This window comes from Salvelinus fontinalis, chromosome 7 (assembly GCF_029448725.1).
Source record: "Salvelinus fontinalis isolate EN_2023a chromosome 7, ASM2944872v1, whole genome shotgun sequence".
NCBI classification, from domain to species: domain Eukaryota; kingdom Metazoa; phylum Chordata; class Actinopteri; order Salmoniformes; family Salmonidae; genus Salvelinus; species Salvelinus fontinalis.
Genome location: NC_074671.1, coordinates 15,073,185 through 15,097,060, shown reverse-complemented (window position 1 = coordinate 15,097,060; position 23,876 = coordinate 15,073,185). Strand labels below are relative to the sequence as shown.

Genomic DNA, 23,876 nt, shown 5'->3' with positions numbered 1-23,876 from the left:
GACTAAACCATAAGACCTGGACTAAACCATAAGACCTGGACTAAACCATAAGACCTGGACTAAACCATAAGACCTGGACTAAACCATTAGACCTGGACTAAACCATTAGACCTGGACTAAACCATTAGACCTGGACTAAACCATTAGACCTGGACTAAACCATTAGACCTGGACTAAACCATTAGACCTGGACTAAACCATTAGACCTGGACTAAACCATAAGACCTGGACTAAACCATAAGACCCACAAATTATTTTATCAAAATAGTTCACCCTGCTTTTTTCTGTCTATGAAAATGCAAATTCATGCACAACAATCATGCACAACCACTAATAATTAACATTTTGTAGCAGGCCTTTTAGAAAATGTAACACAGGTCTCATAAACAATCTCTCAAGCGCAAACCGACGTGATAGTGAGTAGCCAGCTAATCTTTTATATGCTAACAAGGTAGAACAGTTTAACTATCATATATACACCCTCCTGTTGTCACGAACGTCGTAGTGAGGAGACCAATGCGCAGCGTGATGTGAATACATTATTTTTTAATAAACGAATGAACCACTAAACAAACTAACAAAAACAACAAAACGAACGTGAAGCTATAAATAACAGAGTGCTGACAGGCAACAACACATAGACAACTACCCACAAAACCTAAATGGAAAATGGCAACCTAAATAGGATCCCCAATCAGAGACAACGATAAACAGCTGCCTCTGATTGGGAACGAATTCAGGCCACCATAAACCTACATTCCCTAGACATACAAAATCCCCATAGATAAACAAAAAACCCTAGACAAGACAAACACACCTATAGCCACCCTCGTCACACCCTGACCTGATCAAAATAATACAGAAAATATAGAAAACTAAGGTCTGGGCGTGACACCTGTCCATCTCCTTCTTTCTGAACAACCGCCTGTTCACAACATATTGAAATCAAGTAGCCTACCTGGATAAGAAGATGCTTATTTCTCAGAACAAGTTGCCAATTCCTGATATATAAATTTGTCTTTTTGTGTTCATTGCACATTTATAAAACACAGACTACACAGCTAGCCCACGACAGTCTGTGGCTATAATGCTGCTAGCGGTACCGCAATGCCGTGCGTGAAAAACTAAGCATTAACTTTCCACAATCATGTTCATTGACACTCAATTTAGCAGGGTCTGCTCTGTTCAACATTTTGGGAGATGAGACTTTAAAAGGGTATTGTAAGAAAGTTTAACTTCTCGTCTATTACAGTAAAATAATGTCTCTAAGCGTTTTGGTGTCCATATGACCGATTTCCGTAGTGAGTGAGTTTAAACTGCTTGTTCTCAGAGAGGAAGAAGTTATCTTTCATTGTTATTTTTTGTGAGTGGCAGGGGGAGGGGCTTGGTGTGTGAGTGGGAAGGAGCACAGTGTACAGAAGGAGCACAGTGCACAGAAAGAGCACAGTGCAGACCGCATAGAAGGAGTGAAGGAGACGATACCAGCAATACATAGAACGGTCATAAAAACTAAGAACAATAAAACCTGCTCCTCCCACCCGACTCCGACCCCTGCTCCTCCCACCCGACTCCGACCCTTGCTCCTCCCACCCGACGCCGACCCCTGCTCCTCCCACCCGACTCCGACCCCTGCTCCTCCCACCCGACTCCGACCCCTGCTCCTCCCACCCGACTCCGACCCCTGCTCCTCCCACCCGACTCCGACCCCTGCTCCTCCCACCCGACTCCGACCCCTGCTCCTCCCACCCGACTCCGACCCCTGCTCCTCCCACCCGACTCCGACCCCTGCTCCTCCCACCCGACTCCGACCCCTGCTCCTCCCACCCGACTCCGACCCCTGCTCCTCCCACCCGACTCCGACCCCTGCTCCTCCCACCCGACTCTGACCCCTGCTCCTCCCACCCGACTCCGACCCCTGCTCCTCCCACCCGACTCCGACCCCTGCTCCTCCCACCCGACACTGACCCCTGCTCCTCCCACCCGACTCTGACCCCTGCTCCTCCCACCCGACTCTGACCCCTGCTCCTCCCACCCGACTCTGACCCCTGCTCCTCCCACCCGACTCTGACCCCTGCTCCTCCCACCCGACTCTGACCCCTGCTCCTCCCACCCGACTCCGACCCCTGCTCCTCCCACCCGACTCCGACCCCTGCTCCTCCCACCCGACTCCGACCCCTGCTCCTCCCACCCGACTCTGACCCCTGTTCCTCCCACCCGACTCTGACCCCTGCTCCTCCCACCCGACTCTGACCCCTGCTCCTCCCACCCGACTCTGACCCCTACTCCTCCCACCCGACTCTGACCCCTGCTCCTCCCACCCGACTTCGAACCCTGCTCCTCCCACCCGACTCCGACCCCTGCTCCTCCCACCCGACTCCGACTCCGACCCCTGCTCCTCCCACCCGACTTCGACCCCTGCTCATCCCACCCGACTCTGACCCCTGCTCCTCCCACCCGACTTCGACCCCTGCTCCTTCGACCCCTGCTCCTCCCACCCGACTCCGACCCCTGCTCCTCCGACCCCTGCTCCTCCCACCCGACCCCCACCCCTGCTCCTCCCTACACACTTCCTACCCCTAGAGTCGTACCCCCGCCCCCAGCACAAGGAGAAATGTTTGTGTGTCTGTTTGTCTGCTACTTTGTTATAATGTTATTTTTGTGTTGATGTTTGGTTGGCAACCAGATGATACTGAAATATTGTGGATATCTACCTGTACATGATCTGTCTACCCGTCTCTCTAGGTCTAGGATATCTCTATCTACCCGTCTCTCTAGGTCTAGGATATCTCTATCTACCCGTCTCTCTAAGTCTAGGATATCTCTATCTACCCGTCTCTCTAAGTCTAGGATATCTCTATCTGCCCGTCTCTCTAAGTCTAGGATATCTCTATCTGCCCGTCTCTCTAAGTCTAGGATATCTCTATCTGCCCGTCTCTCTAAATCTAGGATATCTCTATCTACCCGTCTCTCTAAGTCTAGGATATCTCTATTAACCCATCTCTCTAGGTCTAGGATATCTCTATCTACCCATCTCTCTAAGTCTAGGATATCTCTATCTACCCATCTCTCTAAGTCTAGGATATCTCTATCTACCCATCTCTCTAAGTCTAGGATATCTCTATCTACCCATCTCTCTAAGTCTAGGATATCTCTATCTACCCGTCTCTCTAGGTCTAGGATATCTCTATCTGCCCGTCTCTCTAAGTCTAGGATATCTCTATTTGCCCGTCTCTCTTAGTCTAGGATATCTCTATCTACCTGTCTCTCTAGGTCTAGGATATACAGTGCATTCGGAAAGTAGTCAGACAGCCTTATTCTAAAATGGATTAAATGAATTTTATTTGCCATCAATCTATACACACTATCTCATAATGACGAAGCGAAAATGGGTAATTTTTTTGTTGCAATTTTATTTGAAATAAATAAGTATTCAGACCTTTTGCTATGAGATTCGAAATTGAGCTCAGGTGCATTCTGTTTCCATTGATCATCCTTGAGATGTTTCTACAACTTGATTGGAGTCCACCAGTGGTAAATTCAATTGATTGGACATGATTTGGAAAGGCACACACCTGTCTATACAAGATCCCACAGTTGACAGTGCATATCAGAGTAAAAACCGAGCCATGAGGTCAAAATAATTGTCCGTAGGCCTCAGATAGGATTGTGTCGAGGCACAGATCTGGGGAAGGGTACCAAAAAATGTCTGCAGCATTGAAGGTCCCCAAGAACACAGTGGCCTCCATCATTCTTAAATAGAAGAAGTTTGGAACCACCTAGACTCTTCCTAGAGCTGGCTGCCCGGCCAAAATGAGCAAGCAGGGGAGAAGGGCCTTGGTCAAAGAGGTGACCAAGAACCTGATAGTCACAACGACAGAGCTTCAGAGTTCCTCTGTGGAGAAAGAGAACCTTCCAGAAGAACAACCATCTCTGCAGCACTCCACCAATCAGGCCTTAATGGTGGCCAGCCGGAAGCCACACCTCAGTAAAAGGCACATGACAGCCCACTTGGAGTTTTCCAAAAGGCACCTAAAGGACTCTGACCATCAGAAACAAGATTCTCTGGTCTGATGAAACCAAGTCTGAATGCAAGCTTCACGTCTGGAGGAAACCTAGCACCATCCCTAAGGTGAAGCATGGTGATGGCAGCAACATGCTGTGGGGATGTTTTTCAGAGGCATGGACTGGGAGACTAGTCAGGATCGAGGGAAAGATGAACAGAGCAAAAACCTATTCCAGAGCACCCAGGACCTCAAACTGGGGCCAAGGTTCACCTTCCAACAGGACAACAACCCTAAGCCCACAGCCAAGACAATGCAGGAGTGGCTTCAGGACAAATCTCTGAATTTCCTTGAGTGGCCCAACCAGAACCAGGACTTGAACCCGATCAAACATCTCTGGAGAGACCTGAAAATAGCTGTGCAGCGACGCTCCCCATCCAACCTGACAGAGCTTGAGAGGATCTGCAGAGAAGAATGGGAGAAATTCCCAAAATATAAATTACTGAGTAAAAGGGTCTGAATACTTTTGTAAATGTAATCGTTTTTTTATTTTTAATACATTTGCAAAAAAATCTAATAACCTGTTTTTTGCTTTGTCATTATGGGGTATTGTGTGTAGATTGAGGGAGGGAAAAAAAACAATTTAATCATTTTTAAAATAAGACATGTAACATAACTAAGTGGAAAAAGTCAAGGGGTCTGAATACTTTACGAATGCACTGTCTACCTCTCTCGCTAGGGCTAGGATGTACAGTACCAGTCAAGAGTTTGGACACCAACTCATTCAAGGGTTTTTCTTTATTTTTACTATTTTCTACATTGTAGAATAATAGTGAAGACTCACAACTATGAAATAACACATATGGAATCATGTAGTAACACAAAAAGTGTTAAACAAATCAAAATGTATTTTATATTTGAGATTCTTCAAATAGCCACCCTTTGCCTTGATGACAGCTTTGGACACAGCATTGTCTAACCAGCTTCATGAGGAATGCTTTTCCAACAGTCTTGAAGGAGTTCCCACATATGCTGAGCACTTTTTGGCTGCTTTTCCTTCACTCTGCGGTCCAACTCATTCCAAACCATCTCAATTGGGTTGAGGTCAGGTGATTGGGGAGGCCGGGTCATCTGATGCGGCACCATCACTCTCCTTCTTGGTCAAATAGCCCTTACACAGACTGGAGGTATGTTTGGGTCATTGTCCTGCTGAAAAACAAATGATAGTCCCACTAAGCGCAAACCAGATGGGATGGCGTATCGCTGCAGAATACTGTGGTAGCCATGCTGGTTAAGTTTGCCTTAAATAAATCACTGACAGTGCCACCAGCAAAGCAATATCACACCACCTCCTCCATGCTTCACAGTGGGAACCAAACATGCAGAGATCATCCATTCACCTACTCTGCGTCTCATAAAGACACGGCGGTTGGAACCAAAAATCTAACATTTGGACTCATCCGAGCAAAGGACAGATTTCCACCGGTCTAATGTCCATTGCTCGTGTTTCATGGCCCAAGCAAGTCTCTTTTTATTGGTGTCCTTTAGTAGTGATTTCTTTGCAGCAATTCGACCATGAAGGCCTGATTCACGCAGTCTCCTCTGAACAGTTGATGCTGAGATGTCTGTTACTTGAACTATGTGAATCATTTATTTGGGCTGCAATCTGAGGTGAAGTTAACTCTAATGAACTTATCCTCTGCAGCAGAGGTAACTCTGGATCTTCCTTTCCTGTGGTGGTCCTCATGAGAGCCAGTTTCAGCATGGCACTTGGTGGTTTTTGCGACTGCACTTGAAGAAACTTTCAAAGTTCTTTACATTTTCCAGATTGACTGACCTTCATGTCTTAAAGTAATGATGGACTGTCGTTTCTCTTTGTTTCTTTGAGATGGCCTTGCCATAATACAGACTTGGTCTTTTACCAAATAGGGCTATCTTCTCTATACCAACCCTACCTTGTCACAACACAACTGATTGGCTCAAACGCATTAAGAAGGAAAGAAATTCCACAAATGAACTTTTAACAAGGCACACCTGTTAATTGAAATGCATTCCAGATGACTACGTCATGAAGCTGGTTGAGAGATTGCCAAGCGTGTGCAAAGCTGTCATCAAGGTAAAGGGTGGCTACTTTGTAGAATCTCATAAAATATATTTTGATTTGTTTAACACGTTTTTGGTTACTACATTTAGTTTAGTTTATTAATTTGACGATTTAAAAAAAAAACAAGCACACATAAAACTTAAAAGCCATACATGCACATGAATAAAATAATGGAGGATAACACACAATAAAGTCTGGGACTTATTTCCATTGTGGTCCTCTTGAGACAAGATGGCTATACAAGATCGAACACAGTACGGCAGTGAAATAATAAAACAAAAACATAAAAGAAGAACTTCTATCTCATCATTCCAGTTACATCATAGGGGTTATTCATATGGGCACAGAGGACATCAAACATATTTGTACTTTATTTTTAAAGCTGTCCAGAGAGGACATATGATTCCATATGGGTTATTTTATAGTGTTGATGCCTTCACTATTATTCTACAATGTAGAAAATAGTAAAAAATAAAGTAAAACCCTTGAATGAGTAAGTGTATCCAAACTTTTGGCTGGTACTGTATCTATCTACCTCTATGTAGGTCTAGGATATAGCTACCCGTCTCTGTAGGTCTAAGAGACACTATATATACAAAAGTGTGTGGACACACCTTCAAATTAATGGATTCGGCTATTTCAGCCACACCCGGTTGCTGACAGGTGTATAAAGTCGAGCACACAGCCATGCAATCTCCATAGACAAACATTGGCAGTAGAATGGCCTTACTGAAGACCTCAGTGACTTTCAACGTGGCACCGACATTGGATGCCACCTTTCCAAGAAGTCAGTTCATCAAATGTCTGCCCTGCTAGAGCTGCCCCGGTCATCTGTAACTGCTGTTATTGTGAAGTGGAAACATCTATGCGCAACAATGGCTCAGCCCCGAACGTGACTGGCGAGTGCTGAAATAAAAATGGTCTGTCCTCGGTTGCAGCACTCACTACCGAGTTCCAAACAGCTCCTGGAAGCAACGTCAGCACAATAACTGTTAGTCGAGAGCTTCATGAAATGGGTTTCCATGGCCGAGCATCCACACACAAGCCTAAGATCACCATGCGCAATGCCAAGCGTCGGCTGGAGTGGTGTAAAGCTCGCCTCCATTTGACTCTGGAGCAGTGGAAACATGTTTTCAGGAGTGATAAATCACTCTTCACTACCTTGCAGTCCGACAGACGAATCTGGGTTTGGCGGATGCCAGGAGACGCTACCTGCCCCAATGCATCGTGCCAACTTTAAAGTTTGGTGGAGGAAGAATAATGGTCTGGGGCCGTTTTTCATGCTCTGGGGCTGTTCTGGCTAGGCAGTGAAGGGAAATCTTAACACTACAGCATACAATGACATTCTAGACAATTCTGTGCTTCCAACTTTGTGGCAACAGTTTGGGGAAGGCCCTTCCCTGTTTCAGCATGACAATGCCCCATGCACAAAGCGAGGTCCATATAGAAATGATTTGTTGAGATCGGTGTAGAAAAACTTGTCTGGCGTGCACAGAGCCCTGACCTCAACGCCATCGAACACCTTTGGGATGAATTGGAACGCTGACTGCGAGCCAGGCCTAATCGCCCAACATCAGTGCCGACCTCACTGATGCTCTTGTAGCTGAATGGAAGCAATGTTCCAACATCTAGTGGAAAGCCTTCCCAGAAGAGTGGAGGCTGTTATAGCAGCAAAGGGGGGACCAACTTCATATTATTGCCCATGATTTTGGAATGAGATGTTCAATGAGAAGGTGTCCACATACAGTAAATGACCAAAAGTATGTCTACATGTCTCTATAGGTCTAGGATATACAGTGGCAAGAAAAAGTATGTAAACCCTTGGAATTACCTGGATTTCTGCATACATTGGTCATAAAATTAGATCTGATCTAAGTCACAACAATAGACAAACAGTGTGCTTAAACTAATAATACACAAATTATTGTATTTGTCCTGTCTGTATTGATTACAACATTTAAACATTCACAGTGTAGGTTGGAAAAAGTATAGCTTCTCCAAAAGCTAATTGGAGTCAGGAATCAGCTAATCTGGAGTTCAATCAATGAGATGAGATTGGAGATATTGGTTAGGAGCTGCCTTGCTCTATAAAAAACACACCATTTGAGTTTGCTATTCACAAGAAGCATTGCCTGATGTGAGCCATGCCTCGAACAAAAGAGATCTCAGAAGACCTAAGATTAAGAATTGTTGACTTGCATAAAGCTGGAAAGGGTTACAAAAGTATCTCTAAATGCCTTGATGTTTATCAGTCCAAATTGTCTATAAATGGAGAACGTTCACCACTGTTGCTACTCTCCCTAGGAGTGCCAGTCCTGCAAAGATGACTGCAAGAGCACAGCGCAGAACTCTCAATGAGGTTAAGAAGAATCCTAGTGTGTCAGCTAAAGACTTACAGAAATCTCTGGAACATGCTAACATCTCTGTTGACGAGTCTACGATTCGTAAAACACTAAACAAGAATGGTGTTCATGGGAGGACACCACGGAAGAAGCAATTGCTGTCCAACAAAAAAGATTTCTGCACATCTGAAGTTTTCAAAAGTGCACCTGGATGTTGGCAAAATATTCTGTGGACAGATGACACTACAGTTGAGTTGTTTGGAAGGAACACACAACACTATGTGTGGAGAAAAAAATCCACAGCACACCAACATCAAAACCTCATCCCAACTGTAAAGTATGGTGATGGAAGCATCATGGTTTGGGGCTGCCACAGGGCCTGGACAGCTTGCTATCATCGACGGAAAAATGAATTCCCAAGTCCGCCAATTTAAGCTCAACGGAAGTTGGGTGATGCAACAGGATAACGACCCAAAACATAGAAGTAAATCAACAACAGAATGGCTTCAACAGAAGAAAATATGCTTTCTGGAGTGGCCCAGTCAGAGTCCTAACCTCAACCCGATTGAGATGCTGTGGCATGACCTCAAAAGAGCAGTTCACACCAGGCATCCCAAGAATATTGCTGAACTGAAACAGTTTTGTAAAGATGAATGGTCCAAAATTCCTCCTGATCGTTGTGCAGGTCTGATCCACAACTACAGAAAATGTTTGGTTGAGGTTATTGCTGCCAAAGGAGGGTCAACCAGTTATTAAATCCAAGGGTTCACATACTTTTTCCACCCTGCACTGTGAATCTTTACACGGTGTGTTCAATAAAGACATGAAAACGTATAATTGTTTGTGTGTTATTAGTTTAAGCAGACTGTGTTTGTCTATTGTTGTGACCTAGATGATCAGATCTAAGACCAATTTATGCAGAAATCCAGTGTTTTCAAAGGGTTCACATACTTTTTCTTGCCACTGTATATACCTGTCTCTCTTTAGGATGGTGACACTTTCTGTTTGTCTTTATGTACATACATCAAATACTTTCAAGTACTTGAGCTGGGCTTGATTAAGTTACCTCTGTGCCATGGAATAGTACCAAAAGTGTACGGTCCAAGCTAAATCAAGCGCCCACAAGTATTTGGCCCAGGTCTATTAACGACGCCCATCACATCTACCGTAATTACAAAGCTCAGGGCTAGGTTTAGTTAGTGATGGGGAAACCAGTATCCTATTTCTTTAATCCCAGTAGATCTCAAATGGATCTTGATAGATCCCTGTGTCTTTAGATCAGCTCTGCTCTTCTCTGCTTCTCTTTTGTCTCTCCACTCTAAAACCAAGCTTCAGTTTGTCTTGTCTGTCTGATTGACTGTTTTCATTTGGCTCATTCTGTCTCTGTCTGAAACACTGTGGGTTTGTGTTGTGTTTTGAGACTGTACTCAGTCCTAGGAGCTTCTACCCCTGAGTTGATATCGCCTTCCTTTAAAAGACCTCTCAACCCCGGCCCCAACACACAAATACTATATAAACATATACAACCCCAAGCCACCATGACCAATACAAACCAGTACATACTAACACACACACATACACAGAGACAGGCCCACACCGACACACACACACTCACTCCAGTCCGTTGGCCAGCCCACTTCCTGAGTACACAGGAGCTGGATGACAGAACTGGGAGGTAAAATCACCCAACTATCCTTATGCTGCTACTGCTGTAACCATCCTCATAGTCATCATGCACAATCCCTGCTACAGTATTACCACCCAGGGGCATGGTTACCATCCTGTAGAACCACCATACAAGAGTCATCACAGTCAGTAGAGACTCAGATGGCTGTTTCTCCTAGTAGCTCTCTGCGGTTCACTTTGACTATCCCCCCCATAACTCTGGGGATCTCTCCTACTAGCGTTGCCCCCTGGGTCCATATGAAACTGCCCCCTCCCCACCCCCTCTCAGGCTGGATAGCTCAGGTGTTGGAGTTTTTATCCGCCGTTCAGATTTAGAAACAGAAACTGCTGCAATGATTTCCTCCCAGAGGCGTGGCCTAGGGGTGTGATCTATGATTGGGTGACTGGTTTGAGTGAGTGCTCTCCTGTCCAATCCCCTGTCTGTGTGTCCCTGTTCTTCCCCCAGCCTACATCCACTCCAACCAGATCATGGGCTGGGGAGAGAAGGCCATTGAGATCCGCTCCGTGGAGACGGGACACCTCGACGGAGTTTTCATGCACAAGCGAGCTCAGCGACTGAAGTTCCTGTCGGAGAGGAACGACAAGGTGTGTGTAAGCACAAACACATGTATACAAGCTAAGAGCACACACACAAGCTGCAAGAAATCCTAAAAATATAAGCCAACACACATGCTAACCCTCATTATGCTGTGTGCTTGTCTGCAGGTGTTTTTCGCCTCTGTGCGTTCCGGCGGCAGCAGCCAAGTCTTCTTCATGACCCTGAACCGGAGCTCTATGATGAACTGGTAACCCTGGCAAACCCTCCTTACTTCTTCCCTCCATACTGTACATACCTAACCAGAGGTCAGGGTGGAGGGATGAAGAGAGAGAACTGAGACAGACGAGTGAACACAGAGCGGCTGGCGGCTCAGCAGAGACGGGAGGAGAGAAACAGTCTCCCATCCAACTCCCATCCAGGCAGACATCTGCAGTAGCAACCTACAACCACAAGAGGAACCAGAGAGAAACAGCAACTCTCCAGATCACGCTCAGACAACACTCTTTCTCTCTGTTGTCTTAGTTTCTCTCGGGCTCTGTCCGAGATGGCCCTCTATTTCCTACATAGTGCAAATCTTTTGGTCAGAGTAGGCATTTTGGACGTAGCCTCAGTGTTTATCCCAGGTGTTTTTGTTTTTGGGAGGTAGTGACAGGATGTGCTAGTGTAGTCTCCCTAATGAGGTCAGGGGTCAGCGACCAAGGGTATTGTCATGACCCCTGACCTTTGTGTATATATGGTGGGGGTGAGTGTAGATTCCTGACTGCTGGAGCAGTTAACAAAATATCAATATTGTCACCAATGGTCACCAAAAAAAATGATACTCTTGGCATAGATGCCATTCTTGTTCTAGTTCACTTGTGCTCCCCACTTTCTCTGCGAATGTTCTATTTGACAGTCAATCTATTTGCCGTATTTCTATCGTTACACATTTGTAAATGCCACATTCTATGATCTGAAACAGACCTGCTTTCCTATCGGACACTCTTCCACTGAGACAGAACAAGAGAGGACAGACAAAAGGAAGACAGTGGATGATGAGAGACCGAAAGCAGTCTGAGTTTGTTGAGTTGATCTTCCTCCTGAATTTCAGCCTGTTTTGGTGGGAGTTTTGGCCTTCCATGGTGACATCACTATTTTTGTAAATTAGTTAGACCAATAAGAAAGAGTTCCAATCCTTTCTGCCAATAGCAGCTCATTTTGTTTCCCCCTTTACCACTCAAACCACTCCCAGACAGTACTAGCAAAATTATTGCTTAAGAAATGTTTCTTTTTTTTACCATTTTAATAGAAAACAATCACAGTAAGGTACTTAATTGTTACCCAGAAATGATTTGATATGTAGATAAAAATGGCTGCATTGGACAGACGTATGGGTTGGTTAATGGTCAAACTTCTTCCTACATGCCACCTCTTTTCTCCAGCTCTTCCCCGGTCTCCTTTGGTTCACCTGGTTCTGTACATGGTGCGTAGTGACACATCTGTCTCTGTTGGTTCACCTGCTTCTGTACATGTGCATAGTGACACCTATACTACTTGTCATCATCAATCCTGACTTCTAAACTAAGGCAATACACAGGTCTAACTGGAGAGATGCGTGGTTGGGACGATTCATTTTCCAAAATGAGACCCACCATGTTAGCGTCAGTCAGGACCTTACACAGGTCGTTTAAATGTACTCAAACTAGCTTTAGACGGCCAGGTAGAATGACCACACTATGAATCTCCACCATTAAGTTGAATCACATGTAGTCTTCTAGGATACAGTGTCTGACTCTGTAACATAAGATCTGCCAAGGTAGTTGGTGAAAGTGGAGGAGGGTGTCTGTGTGTACTGAACCAATGATGATGATTGACTACTGATGTGGCGTTGTATGTAACGCAGGGTAATAGGCATGAGCCTCCTCCATCCACTAATCGCTTACCTCTTCAGTCGTCATAGATCTGAAAGGACTGGATAAATATGTGTGACCGACCGGTGTATGAACCTGGGTCGGCAGACCTCTTGCTTTTTCCTATCTAGTCCTGTCAGGAGTATTGGTTAGAGAGAAGGGGGTTGATTCCAAGAAACCGTAGGAGAAATATGATTAAGCATTTCGTTATATCTGACTGATCATTTAGAAAAAGACAGCCATCATGTTCATACTATAAGGCTTTCTACAGAATAGAGAAGATGGTTTAAGGGATTTCTAAAATGTTTTTATCGTGGTATAATTTGTATTTAAATTTTTTGTAAGTATCAGAGTATGTGTGTGCATATGAGACTTGTCTTCCCTGCTAACAGTACAGGATTAAACTCTGCCACTGTTAAGACCGTCTGTTCGTTGAGTGACTGAGTGTGTGCCTTCATCTCATCTGAATCACTGGGACAATAACCCCGCCCCCAGACTGGTACTCCACTCCACTATGTGATGTTGAAACGTAACTGTCCTTCCTTGTACAGACATGATTACAGAGACGTCCTCTACTGCTTTACTTTACTGTCTGGATGTCTTCTGAAATCTAAAATGCACAGCAGCACCATCACACACTGTTGGCCATGTAATTCCCTCCCTGCCAACTTTGTCTCCCATCTTGAGCTCCCTAACACACACATTATTCTTTCAGAGGTGCCGGTACTCAAGCTGTAGCAAATGAGAAGAGCCTGATCTCTGTACCAGTACCGGTCAGCACCAGCCCACTTCAACCACTGGTCTGAGAGCAGTTCTCCAGTGTTCTGTTCTGGTTGTCTGCATGTAAAAGTGTGGGGAGAGCAGATCAGGACTGACTGCAGTAGGCCTTCTCATAGCTTCTTTAGACTTTTTTTGGCCTCAGCTCACATCACAAATATTTGTTTTTCAATTAGTGAGAACATTGATAAGGGAACACAATGTTAGGATGGTATCTGTACACTGGATCCTAGCGTCCTTACAGTTTAGCAATAAAGAGAACTAACTACTGACTTAATGTTCTGACACCGAGGCACAGAGGGAGGTAGTGTGTATGGCTGATGAACATGGATACATGTGATTACTGATGGTGATTAATGTGATTCTGGATGCTTTTTGTTTGACTTTTCAATGTAACCTACTGACACACACACACTTCATGTTTCCAAATGACAACATGCATTAAAGATGTGCTGTGTGAATGACTCATTTCTCTTAATTAAATTATTGGGTTGTGAGCCTATATTCCCTTTCATCCAGTGTGCTATCTTCGGCAAACATAGGCTCCTTTAGTTCAATATTGGGCTAACATCCTAACATTACTTGTAGTAGTCCAAGGACCTTACATGTTCTGTTTAGAGGTGAATTGGCTCTGGCAGCCAAAACAGCCAAATACTCCATCTAAATGTGAATTGATTCTCAATTACGGTACAGTCCTAGAAACATAAAATACTCTACTTTCATATCACATGAAAATTTCACAAATTCTAAAATATACATTTACTGTACACCAGTGGAGGCTGGTGGGAGGAGTTATAGGAGGATGGGCTCATTGTAATGGCTGGAATGGAATAAAAGGAACGGTATCAAACATAGAAATGTGTTATGCAAGACGAACTCAACCAATCACAAAGAAATACAGAATTATAGCCAAATTGGTAAAAGGCTTCATTGGGGTTAATGCGTGAATTCTGTGATGGCCCTGTATCTACTCATCTTTTTACACCCCCAGTTCCAGCTGTGTGTGTGCGCAATTTGCTGCCTCTCGCTACATTTACAATCCTAAAACATAGCTGCCCCCCAACATGGAATTCTATGGCTAAGCTTCCAACATTCTAATGTCAATGGCAAAATAAAGGTGATTTTGTAAATAATAGTTGTAGCCGACGCCATCAAAGTTGGTTATATTATATATAATTTGAAAGGTAATTTCATGACTTTCAGAACCACTTATCAAACAAAGTTTAAAATGTATCAGGTTTTATTTTTTTTGTAGCCGTTTATACAGGTAATTTTGATATGTATCCTAGAGGTCAAAGTCCTTTTGACCTGAAAATTCCAAAAACGTGTCTGATGGATAGCTGTGAATCTAAGCTTTTCAATTATATATGACTAACGGATTTAAGTGAGCAATAACGTGTTATATACTGAAATTGTTTGTCATAGGCTAAAATACCTATGGGAGAAATGAAATTAATAGTGATAACATACAGAAACGTACAATTGCTGCACTGCTATCAGACATTTTCCAACTCTAGGGACATACATGTTTATAAAAAATCATTATGAGACATCGTCGGCCCAAGTGAGCACGACCGAACCCCCCTGGCTCATGGACTAAAGGCGTGCTAATTAGCCATCTTGGTCTCCAAACACCTGTGTGTGAATGGAAGGACGCCGCAAGCGGGTCGTTACTGAAAACAAATACTGTTGGCTGCAACTGCGTTAAAACAGTGTACAGTAAGTGTATATTTTTAATTTGTGAAAATATATGATGTGATATGAAAGTAGAGGGCTTTGTGTTTTTTTATTTTTTATTGTACCGCAATTGAGAATCGATTCACGTTTAGATGGAGTGTTTGGCCGTAAGATCCAATTCGTCTCTAAACAGAACATGTAAGGTCCTTGGACTATAAGGAGCAATGTTAAGCTTCTTTAGTCCATTATTGGACTAGGGACTACTAGAGACATTTTTGGACTACCACTTTAATGGTAATCATATAAATGGCCCTCCCTATAGGCATGGGTGTCCACTTGATAGCAGTCAGTCAAAACTGACTCGTAAAAATTCATGAAAAAACTAACATTTGCTTTTCGGTCTTGAGGTTAGGCATAACGTTAGCAGTGTGGTTATTTGACTTATTTTACCAGAACTTAACTGAGAACATTCTCAATTACAGCAACGACCTAGGGGAGAGTAAGGGGGATGAATGAGCCAATTGGACGGTTAGTGTTAGGTTTAAAATCACATTACGAGAAATTGTATAAATAGGCGGGGTTTATGACTTGTGGCTGTGGTAACTTGTGACGACCCTACGGATGCCGCAGTAAAATTGGTCGCGCTTGCGCAGTCCCGTTCCTCTTTTTCCTGGAAGGTAAGCGTTGCATGGCGCGTGCTTCTGTTCACGGGGCAAAACATACAACTTTTAGTAGTTTGTCAGTTTATTTTTGACTGGTCATATTCGTTTTAGGTTTTGGTAGTCGAAAGAGAAGTGAAAAGGTCGAAATTAAGTTTGTTTGCTGAGTGTAGGTGCTCTCAGCGATAGGGTGTGGGTCCCATGTTTCACGTTTCTGTATCCACGGCTCTAATGAAAAAGAGGCATGAGGCCTTCCGCGCGCTTGTTGGAAGTTGTTAGTCATCATGTCTTGCTAGACATACTAGCCTAGCCAGCTAGCCAAATGTTGACAACTCCGCTAGGAAAGCTAACCATGTTGTAATGTACTTTGACATGATACTTAACATGCATATAGTTGTGTAATGACTGAAATTGTAACTTTCTGAAAATAACCATTTTTTGTTTAGACAAACATTGTTTTGGTAATCGCTAGCTAACAGGCTAGGTAACAATGTGTTCGTAATCACTAACGCTTGCTAGCCATGTCGTAACTGGCTGGCTACATTTAATGAAAGTTCGTTGTACAAATATGGAAACGTTATCTACATTGGCATGGATTAAATGCCAACTACTTTTAATTACCCGCACGTTGACAAAATGAGCTCTCCGGCAACATCATGGAATAGTCATGCTAGTTAACAGCAGCACGCTAAACACTTTCAATCTAGCTAGCCATCTGGCCAGTTGGATGAGTTATCGCTTCTATTTATAAACCAACGAGTCGCTTATTAGTATAACACTCAAATTTGGCATGTATGTCTTTATAATCGGTGTTGGTGTAATCGCCCAACTTGTTCATCAACAGGCATGGTTAATAACTGGTTACCTAGCGTGTTACCGGGCCTGGCCGAATATCTTGTTAGCCTCTTTACTAACCTAGCCAAACTTGTCAGAAGTTGGCTGAACGGTATCGCTGGTACTTGTTTATCATTAGCTAGCTGACGTTAGCGCAGAGGAAGTTGTCTAGCCTACAGGGGCAATAAATGTTGTCCGGTCGGTTACGAGCGTTCCGGGCCAGGCCTCAGTTATTTACCAGAGCACTGTGATGCGGCAGGTTTATTGCGCGGCGAGCTCCGGTTCTGCCTCCCGAGTTTAGGCGCAGGCCAAACTGGGACACGTGGACAGGGCGTGGGGATGTTTAACCAGACGAGGTCGGGCCCTGGTCGACTCTTTTCGTCTGATTTGTGAAATAATTATGTTCAGAGTCACCCATAATATTGTCTGCAAGCTATCCACTGGTGCTGGTGACGTCCATTCCCAGGTTTTCATCCTCCATATCACGTGTGTCAAACTCAATCCACGGAGGGTCGATTGTTTGCAGGTTTTCGCACCTCGTACTTGATTGATGAAATAGGGTCACTGATTATTAAGGAACTCCAACTGGTTGTCTTAATTGAAAGGGAAAAGCCAGCAGACACTAGGCCCTCCATGAGATGAGTTTGACACCCCAACTCCAGATGATGTTGGCTATGACGTACACTAAACAAAATAATGAACGTAACATGTAAATTGTTTCATGAGCTGAAATGAAAGATCCCAGAAATTTTCCGGACATACAAAAAGCTTTCTCAAATGTTTGGCACAAATTTGTTTACATCCCCATTAGTGAGCATTTCTCCTCTTGTCAAGATCAATCCACCTGGCATGTGGCATATCAAGAAGCTGATTAAACGGCATGATCATTACAAAGGTGGACCTTGTGCTGGAGACAATGTCACTCTAAAATGTGCAGGCTTGTCACAACACAGATGTGTCAAGTTGGGGGAGTGCAATTGGCATGCTAACTGCAGGAATGTACACCAGAGCTGTTGCCAGATAATTGAATGTTATTTTCTCTACCATAAGCTGCCTCCCAACATTGTTTTAGAGAATTTGGCAGTATATCCATCCGGCCTCACAACTGTAGGCCACGTTTTATGATGTCGTGGAGTTATGGTTTGGGCAGGCTTAAGCTACGGACAACAAACATGATTGCATTTTATTGATGGCAATTTGAATGTACAGAAATACCGTGATGAGATCCGGAGGCCCATTTATATAAAATAAAAATCCTCATGAACTGTAACTCACTAAAATCTTTGTAATTTGTTGCATTTTATTTTTGTTCGGTATACTTCTTGTGTACCAAAATGTAATGATGCTGTCTGATCGGTGGTAGCACATACGCAGATCAACTACACTGCTGGAACTCTGATTTAAACTGTTAACATGTCTTAATATTTCAGACTATTGCTCACAAAACCAGGTCTTTTTAATCAGCGTATGCTTCGATTCTGACCGTGCTCCAATTTAGATGCGCAGAGTACGGCGTTTACATAATTGCCATATACGGCCTACTGCCATAATCAGTTTAATATGGAATTATTAATGTGCGTGTTAACACTCATTGGCCCTTTAGAACTTGCTGTTCTTGAGCTGAGCTATGCGTGAGTAATTTCTCTAGTATTTTGTGTTGTGATGTCTTTCAGAATGTCAAGAGTGGACTGCGTTTTGGGGCTGTATAGTCAAAAGTTAAATTTCTCCAGTACAGACCAGTGGATGTATAGTCAGTGCGGTAGCTCAATCAGGGATGTTTTTCCTTATTCAATCAGCGTTTCTGGACTTTTCATGCATCATTGAATTCAACTGGCACTGCTGTAGCTGTAATTGCCTGTTCTAACCTATGCATCTTCCCCTGCAGTGCCCCTAATCCATCGCACCATGGCAGACACTGATCTTGACTTCACCATCGGCGAGTCTGGCGCCTCTGCCACCATTCCTATGCAGTGCTCTGCCCTGCGAAAGAACGGCTATGTGGTGTTGAAGGGACGCCCTTGCAAGATCGTGGAAATGTCCACCTCCAAGACAGGAAAGCACGGACACGCCAAGGTAGGGATTGACTGGACATGCATGCAAATACCACACTCTAGGGATGCCCATAGTGGAAATGTCCAGCAGTATTGGGGAATTTGGGTGATCTGACATTGGGTGTACATTTATTATAATTATACTTTATTTCAACAAGGAACACAGACTGAGACCACGGCCTCTTTTACAGCTGGGCCCTGCGTAAACATGTTACACATACAGTTTAGGTACAATGATTAAGAAACTACACAAGACAAACAGATACAGATCACAGATAACACAAAAAAATACAGCAGCAGATTATTACATTTACACAGGTTATTCCCCTAACAGCGCAAGAACCTGCATTACCCGAAACAGTTACAAGCAATACAAAAAATAAAAAATCCTCCAATAAATGTTTTTGATGGGCAAGGGGGACAAGATTCTCAAGTTTAAGTTTAGTCTGCAGGCTATTCCATAGGCAAGGAGCGTAACAGGAAAAGTAGCCATACCCAACTCTGAAATCACATGGGCCTCAAGTGTAATCCATGCTTGACACCTGGTTTTAGGAATTCTAATTCTAATATTGATGAGTGATGATAAATGAGGTAGTTTATGTAGAAGTGCTTTATAGACAAACACGAGAGCATGTTGTTCTCGTCTCATGGACAGCGAAGTCCAACCCAGATTTTGATATAAAACAGTGTTGAGTTCTGTAGCCAGCACCTGTAATAGTACATGCGTTGTCCACATCTGTAGTAATATACCCATTTAGTGCTTTGTCTGAATTCTCCAATCATAACTTTTGACTCATCAAATTAGGTTTGACTTAACATGTTATGACAATGCTATTAGTGGTGTTGTAAAACTCTCCGTCCTCTCTTTAGGTTAACATGGTGGGCATTGACATCTTCACCAACAAGAAGTATGAGGACATGTGCCCCTCCACCCACAACATGGACGTGCCCCACATCAAGAGGAATGAGTTCCAGGTCAGTGTGAGCACCCTTCCTGCCCAGTGAAGATTTTCCTATGCCACAAGGGTTCTCTTATCCAACATGTTCTCACATAATTAGAATACCAGTTAACCTCTTACCTACTAATTCTATCAGGACACTACTCTCCTAGAGACTAGCAAATCCACTAAACACTGCAGTCAGTCTGGTGTCAATCCAACCACAGTCTGGGATAATAAGACTAGAAACTCCCAGAAGACTGCCTGTGTAGTTTTGTATTTGGGCAGGTCAATGGTTTTTCAGCCCGTCAGTGTGTATAGTGAGAACTGCTGTCGTCCTTGTCCAGAGATGTACTGCTCTGAAGTAGTTGCTGAGGAATTGGGAAGTTGTTTACCGGTTGGTTACATTATCTGGGGGAAGACCAATGTCACAAAGCAGGATCAAATACGTTGGTATATGAATGCCCTGACTTCTGCAGAGGCCGTATCGCAGTAAATGCTACGCGGCCAAAGCAGACGCCGGATTGACCATGCAGCGCCTTTAAGGCATGGTCAATTGGGTGCCTCAGTGCTTCTCACTTGTTCTCTGTACTTAATTTAAACACATTTGATCACATATCAAAGTGAAACTGACAGCATTTTAGCTAAATGAAATGTTAAAAAAAAATATTTTCACATAAACCCCCAGGAAGAATGACAAGCTAACACTTAGATATGGTCATCTTGATAAATTAGAATGTTTGGTAATTATGTAAACTAAGGCATTTGTGAAAATTCTATAGCAATATAGAATGGGAAAGCAGCTGTGCATTTGAACAATTAAGACACTGCAGCAAATAAAACCTAAAATGCACCCGTCTCGTCCAGTACTGGAGTCTATGCAGACCGGTACACCATAGCCAACCAGAGCTACAGTATACCTTTATGCAAACAAGCCATTTGCTACAGAAGTCTGTCATCATCGTCTTGAACTGGACTGTGTGTTTACAGGCAGTTGGGGCCCGTCATCATTGTCTTGAACTGGACTGTGTGTTTACAGGCAGTAGGGCCCGTTGTCATTGTCTTGAACTGGACTGTGTGTTTACAGGCAGTAGGGCCCGTCGTCATTGTCTTGAACTGGACTGTGTGTTTACAGGCAGTAGGGCCCGTCGTCATTGTCTTGAACTGGACTGTGTGTTTACAGGCAGTAGGGCCCGTCGTCATTGTCTTGAACTGGACTGTGTGTTTACAGGCAGTAGGGCCCGTCGTCATTGTCTTGAACTGGACTGTGTGTTTACAGGCAGTAGGGCCCGTCATCATTGTCTTGAACTGGACTGTGTGTTTACAGGCAGTAGGGCCCGTCATCATTGTCTTGAACTGGACTGTGTGTTTACAGGCAGTTGCAACAGCACAACTTTAGATCATTAGAACACATTCACCAAAAGCCACGAAATACACCTGAATGGATTTCTGTAATTATGTAAATACCACCTTAGTCCTCTTACATTTGGGAACTTGACAGTCCTATTGATCAAACAACCATAAAAAGGTAAGCTCTCCCTCTTATGCACACCAACAACAAGATCAACAACTAATGCTAGCCAGAGCAAGATGAGCTAAAATCTAGCGAAGGAACATTAGATCAACCCTGTCAAACTGTTTCTGCTGGTTGGCTGTCAAAATCTGCACTGATAAACAATGGGAAATTGTAGCTTACTCTTCCTTCTGCAGCTTGTCTGCAACCAAGCTAACTGGCTAAAGTTGGCTGGCTTGCTTGCTAGCTACTTCCAGACACATGAGAGAACACCTCACTCTGACCAGTTTACTCGCCGTAGCAGAGCTGGTTAGCTATGCTGTTTGCATGTTATCTAGAGTGTTCTTGACTGACTTTTTGCCTACCTTTACTAACACCGGTCATATTCAGTCGGTGTTGCGCGTTGGTAAATTAATAATTTATTCTGCACTCTGAAACACTAAGACTGTGCTGGTATAGGAGCTGATAGCATATCTTTCTCATTGGCAAATTCACTCAGACTAACTGGATAAGTTGTTGCTCACTAACCAAATGACACCTTCATATCTAGCTGTGTATATCCACCGACAAATGATACAAGGGGGGAAAAGTCAGTCACTCACCCACTCCAATGACATCCTCCTAGTAGCTAGCTAACGTTAGGCTCTGTGTTTTTAGCTTGCTACATAAATAGATATGCTAGCCACGTAATGATTGACTTGTGATAATTGCCCTTGCTAGTTTTATTGTATTGACATTCCCAGCCTTAGTTACATTCATCTGTTTCTGTCCAAAATATTGAGTCATGGAAACTGACAGTGCATCCTGAGAGGTAGCAAACAATCTACCAGGGCAGCTGTGATTTACAACCTGATAGTGCCAAAAAATATTGCTATCAAGAAATGTATTGGTGAATTATATTAATCATGCATTGAACTGCATCCATCTATTCTGCCAACAAAGGCTTACTGTACAAATGAACACACACTTCCCAACATGCTCACCTCTCACACATCGCTTGTTTTTATTTAGCTTATTGCGTTCTGATCTGCACGGTGACTAAAATGAAGACTACCTGGAATGTGCCTTCGTGTATCTGACTGTAGATGTAACATGCGCTTGTTTCCAGCTGTTGAACATCACGGATGGGTTCATGTCCCTCATGGGTGACAATGGAGACGTGAGGGAGGACCTGCGTGTGCCTGATTCAGACCTGGGCAAGGAGATCGAGCAGAAGTTTGCTGCTTCAGAGGATATCCTGGTGAGTCTGGGGGGGTGTGCATGTTTTGGGTGGTGTGTAAAGCTTGACCAGGTTGTTTTGGTTAGTGGTGGTCTTAGCCTTAACCAATCATATCTGTCTGCAGGTCTCTGTGCTGTCTGCTATGGGGGAGGAGTGTGCTGTGGCCATTAAGCAGATGACCGGTGGCAAATAGAAAGACAGGACTGACCTGCCCAGGCAACAAACTCCACCCACAACCAGTCTAGTATTCTTATTGGTTCTTCTGTCACCAAAGCGACGGCCTTCACAGACAACCTCAATCATTCTGTTGTGATTACTCCTTTGTTTTTTCCCCCTCTCGTTTTTTGGTTTCTCTCTCCGACGCTGTCGGACTGTCCCAGCGTTACTGCGGCACGCTCGCTGTGTTGGCTGGCATTCTGCCGGATCACTGAGGTTTTGTTTAGTTCTACATAATCTACTATATAAAGAAAAGTACTTATTGGTGAAATATAGAATCTTTTTTTGACTTCTTCCTCATTCCTGTTTATTTTTGCCTTCGAGATGTTTGTCTTGCCACATACATTCCTGAATGTTTAAAATAATGATGGGATCCAGCTTTTTGTATGATATTTTTTTTATATTCCTTATAATTGAGCTCGTCTGATGCCTTTTTAGAGGGAGGGGGGAGCTGTTTGAATGGTGGGAGGAGGGGGGCTTGGGGCCCCTTTTACTGACATTGAACTACGTTAGGGTTGTCCCTCTCTGGCTGCCATACTGCTGCTTCCCAGCATGGCCTCTCTGCTCTGGCTGATCAGACAACTCAGATGCTTTTCTCCCAACCGTGGGAACGCTGGTGGCTAGCACTTAACAAGCAGTCTTAACAGTACCACTCTAGCATTTCAAAACACTTCGATATGAAGAAAGAACATTAGAGAAAAGATGCTAAATATGGAACCAAACTTCAGTGATTTCTCTTGTCAATGCTGCTCTGTCTGTTTAGAAAGCCGGAGGGCCCAGTGCGCTTGCCTATCACCATGGCAACCTAGCCCCGCCCTGGGCATCCCATAATAGTCGGAAAGAGTGAGGCGGTGGTGTGGCGGCGTAGAATGTTCTAGAAGGCATTTTGCGGTGAGGTGTGTGAAGGGCTCGATCGGGGGGGGGGGGAGTTGCAAACTTATTTTGTTCACTCGAGGCCTTTGTCACCTGACTGGAGATGGCAAAAAATAATAAAGTTAAAACAAATAGAAAAAAAAGCTTTCTTGGTGGTGATTCTGTGTTTGTCTTCACACTAGAATGTTTCACTGTCCAACCAATGCCTGATTCTGTTAAAAATAATGACACCGGAATGGATAGGTTTCAGCTTTGGTTGTGGACTCTGCGCGGTCCAAGTTGCCTGGGACCATAGTATATCAGTTTGATCCCTGGCAACTGACACATCGGTAACATGACTTCAGCTCCCTCTGCACTGGTCTGAGAATAAGTGATGAATCAGAATGGTAGAAGTTGGAAAAGGAGATGAAGCCTCTGCACTATTGAGTTGCTCATCATCAGTTCTTCACTCCCAGTCTTAAGGGGCAGTTTGCTACAGCAGTCTTGAAGCACTTGTACAGCCTGGGTTTGATACCTGTTTTTCACAAGTTCTTATAGTAATGGAATGAATAGAAAGGAC

General features: G+C 43.9%; 2 protein-coding genes across 11 annotated transcripts in view; both read left to right on the top strand.

Moving 5' to 3' along the window:
• Positions 1–13,801, top strand: part of LOC129859042 (TRAF2 and NCK-interacting protein kinase-like) — a 57,548-nt gene extending 43,747 nt beyond the window's left edge. For 8 of the 9 annotated variants that reach the window (XM_055928373.1, XM_055928368.1, XM_055928375.1 and 5 more), the window contains 2 exons: positions 10,579–10,718; positions 10,839–13,801. In XM_055928373.1, the coding sequence (XP_055784348.1) occupies positions 10,579–10,718; positions 10,839–10,922 (224 nt within the window). In that variant the 3' untranslated portion in view covers positions 10,923–13,801. The remainder of the gene's footprint in view (positions 1–10,578; positions 10,719–10,838) is intronic. The other variant, XM_055928371.1, reaches the window with a different exon arrangement.
• Positions 13,802–14,964: 1,163 nt separating this feature from the next.
• Positions 14,965–22,821, top strand: LOC129859040 (eukaryotic translation initiation factor 5A-1-like). Of its 2 annotated transcripts, none has more exons than XM_055928363.1 (5): positions 14,965–15,056; positions 18,393–18,580; positions 19,429–19,533; positions 22,118–22,249; positions 22,353–22,821. In XM_055928363.1, coding segments are annotated over exons 1-5 (495 nt in total). In that variant the 5' UTR covers positions 14,965–15,055; the 3' UTR covers positions 22,422–22,821. The 2 variants fall into 2 exon arrangements, with proteins under 2 accessions (XP_055784338.1, XP_055784339.1); XM_055928364.1 differs by lacking the exon at positions 14,965–15,056 and adding an exon at positions 15,589–15,691.
• Positions 22,822–23,876: the final 1,055 nt, after the last annotated feature.

Coding starts and splice junctions, on each gene's coding strand:
- LOC129859040 (XM_055928363.1), top strand. Junction 18,581..19,428: donor GAAAGCACGGACACGCCAAG/GTAGGGATTGAC, acceptor TCCTCTCTTTAG/GTTAACATGGTGGGCATTGA. Junction 22,250..22,352: donor CTGCTTCAGAGGATATCCTG/GTGAGTCTGGGG, acceptor ATCTGTCTGCAG/GTCTCTGTGCTGTCTGCTAT.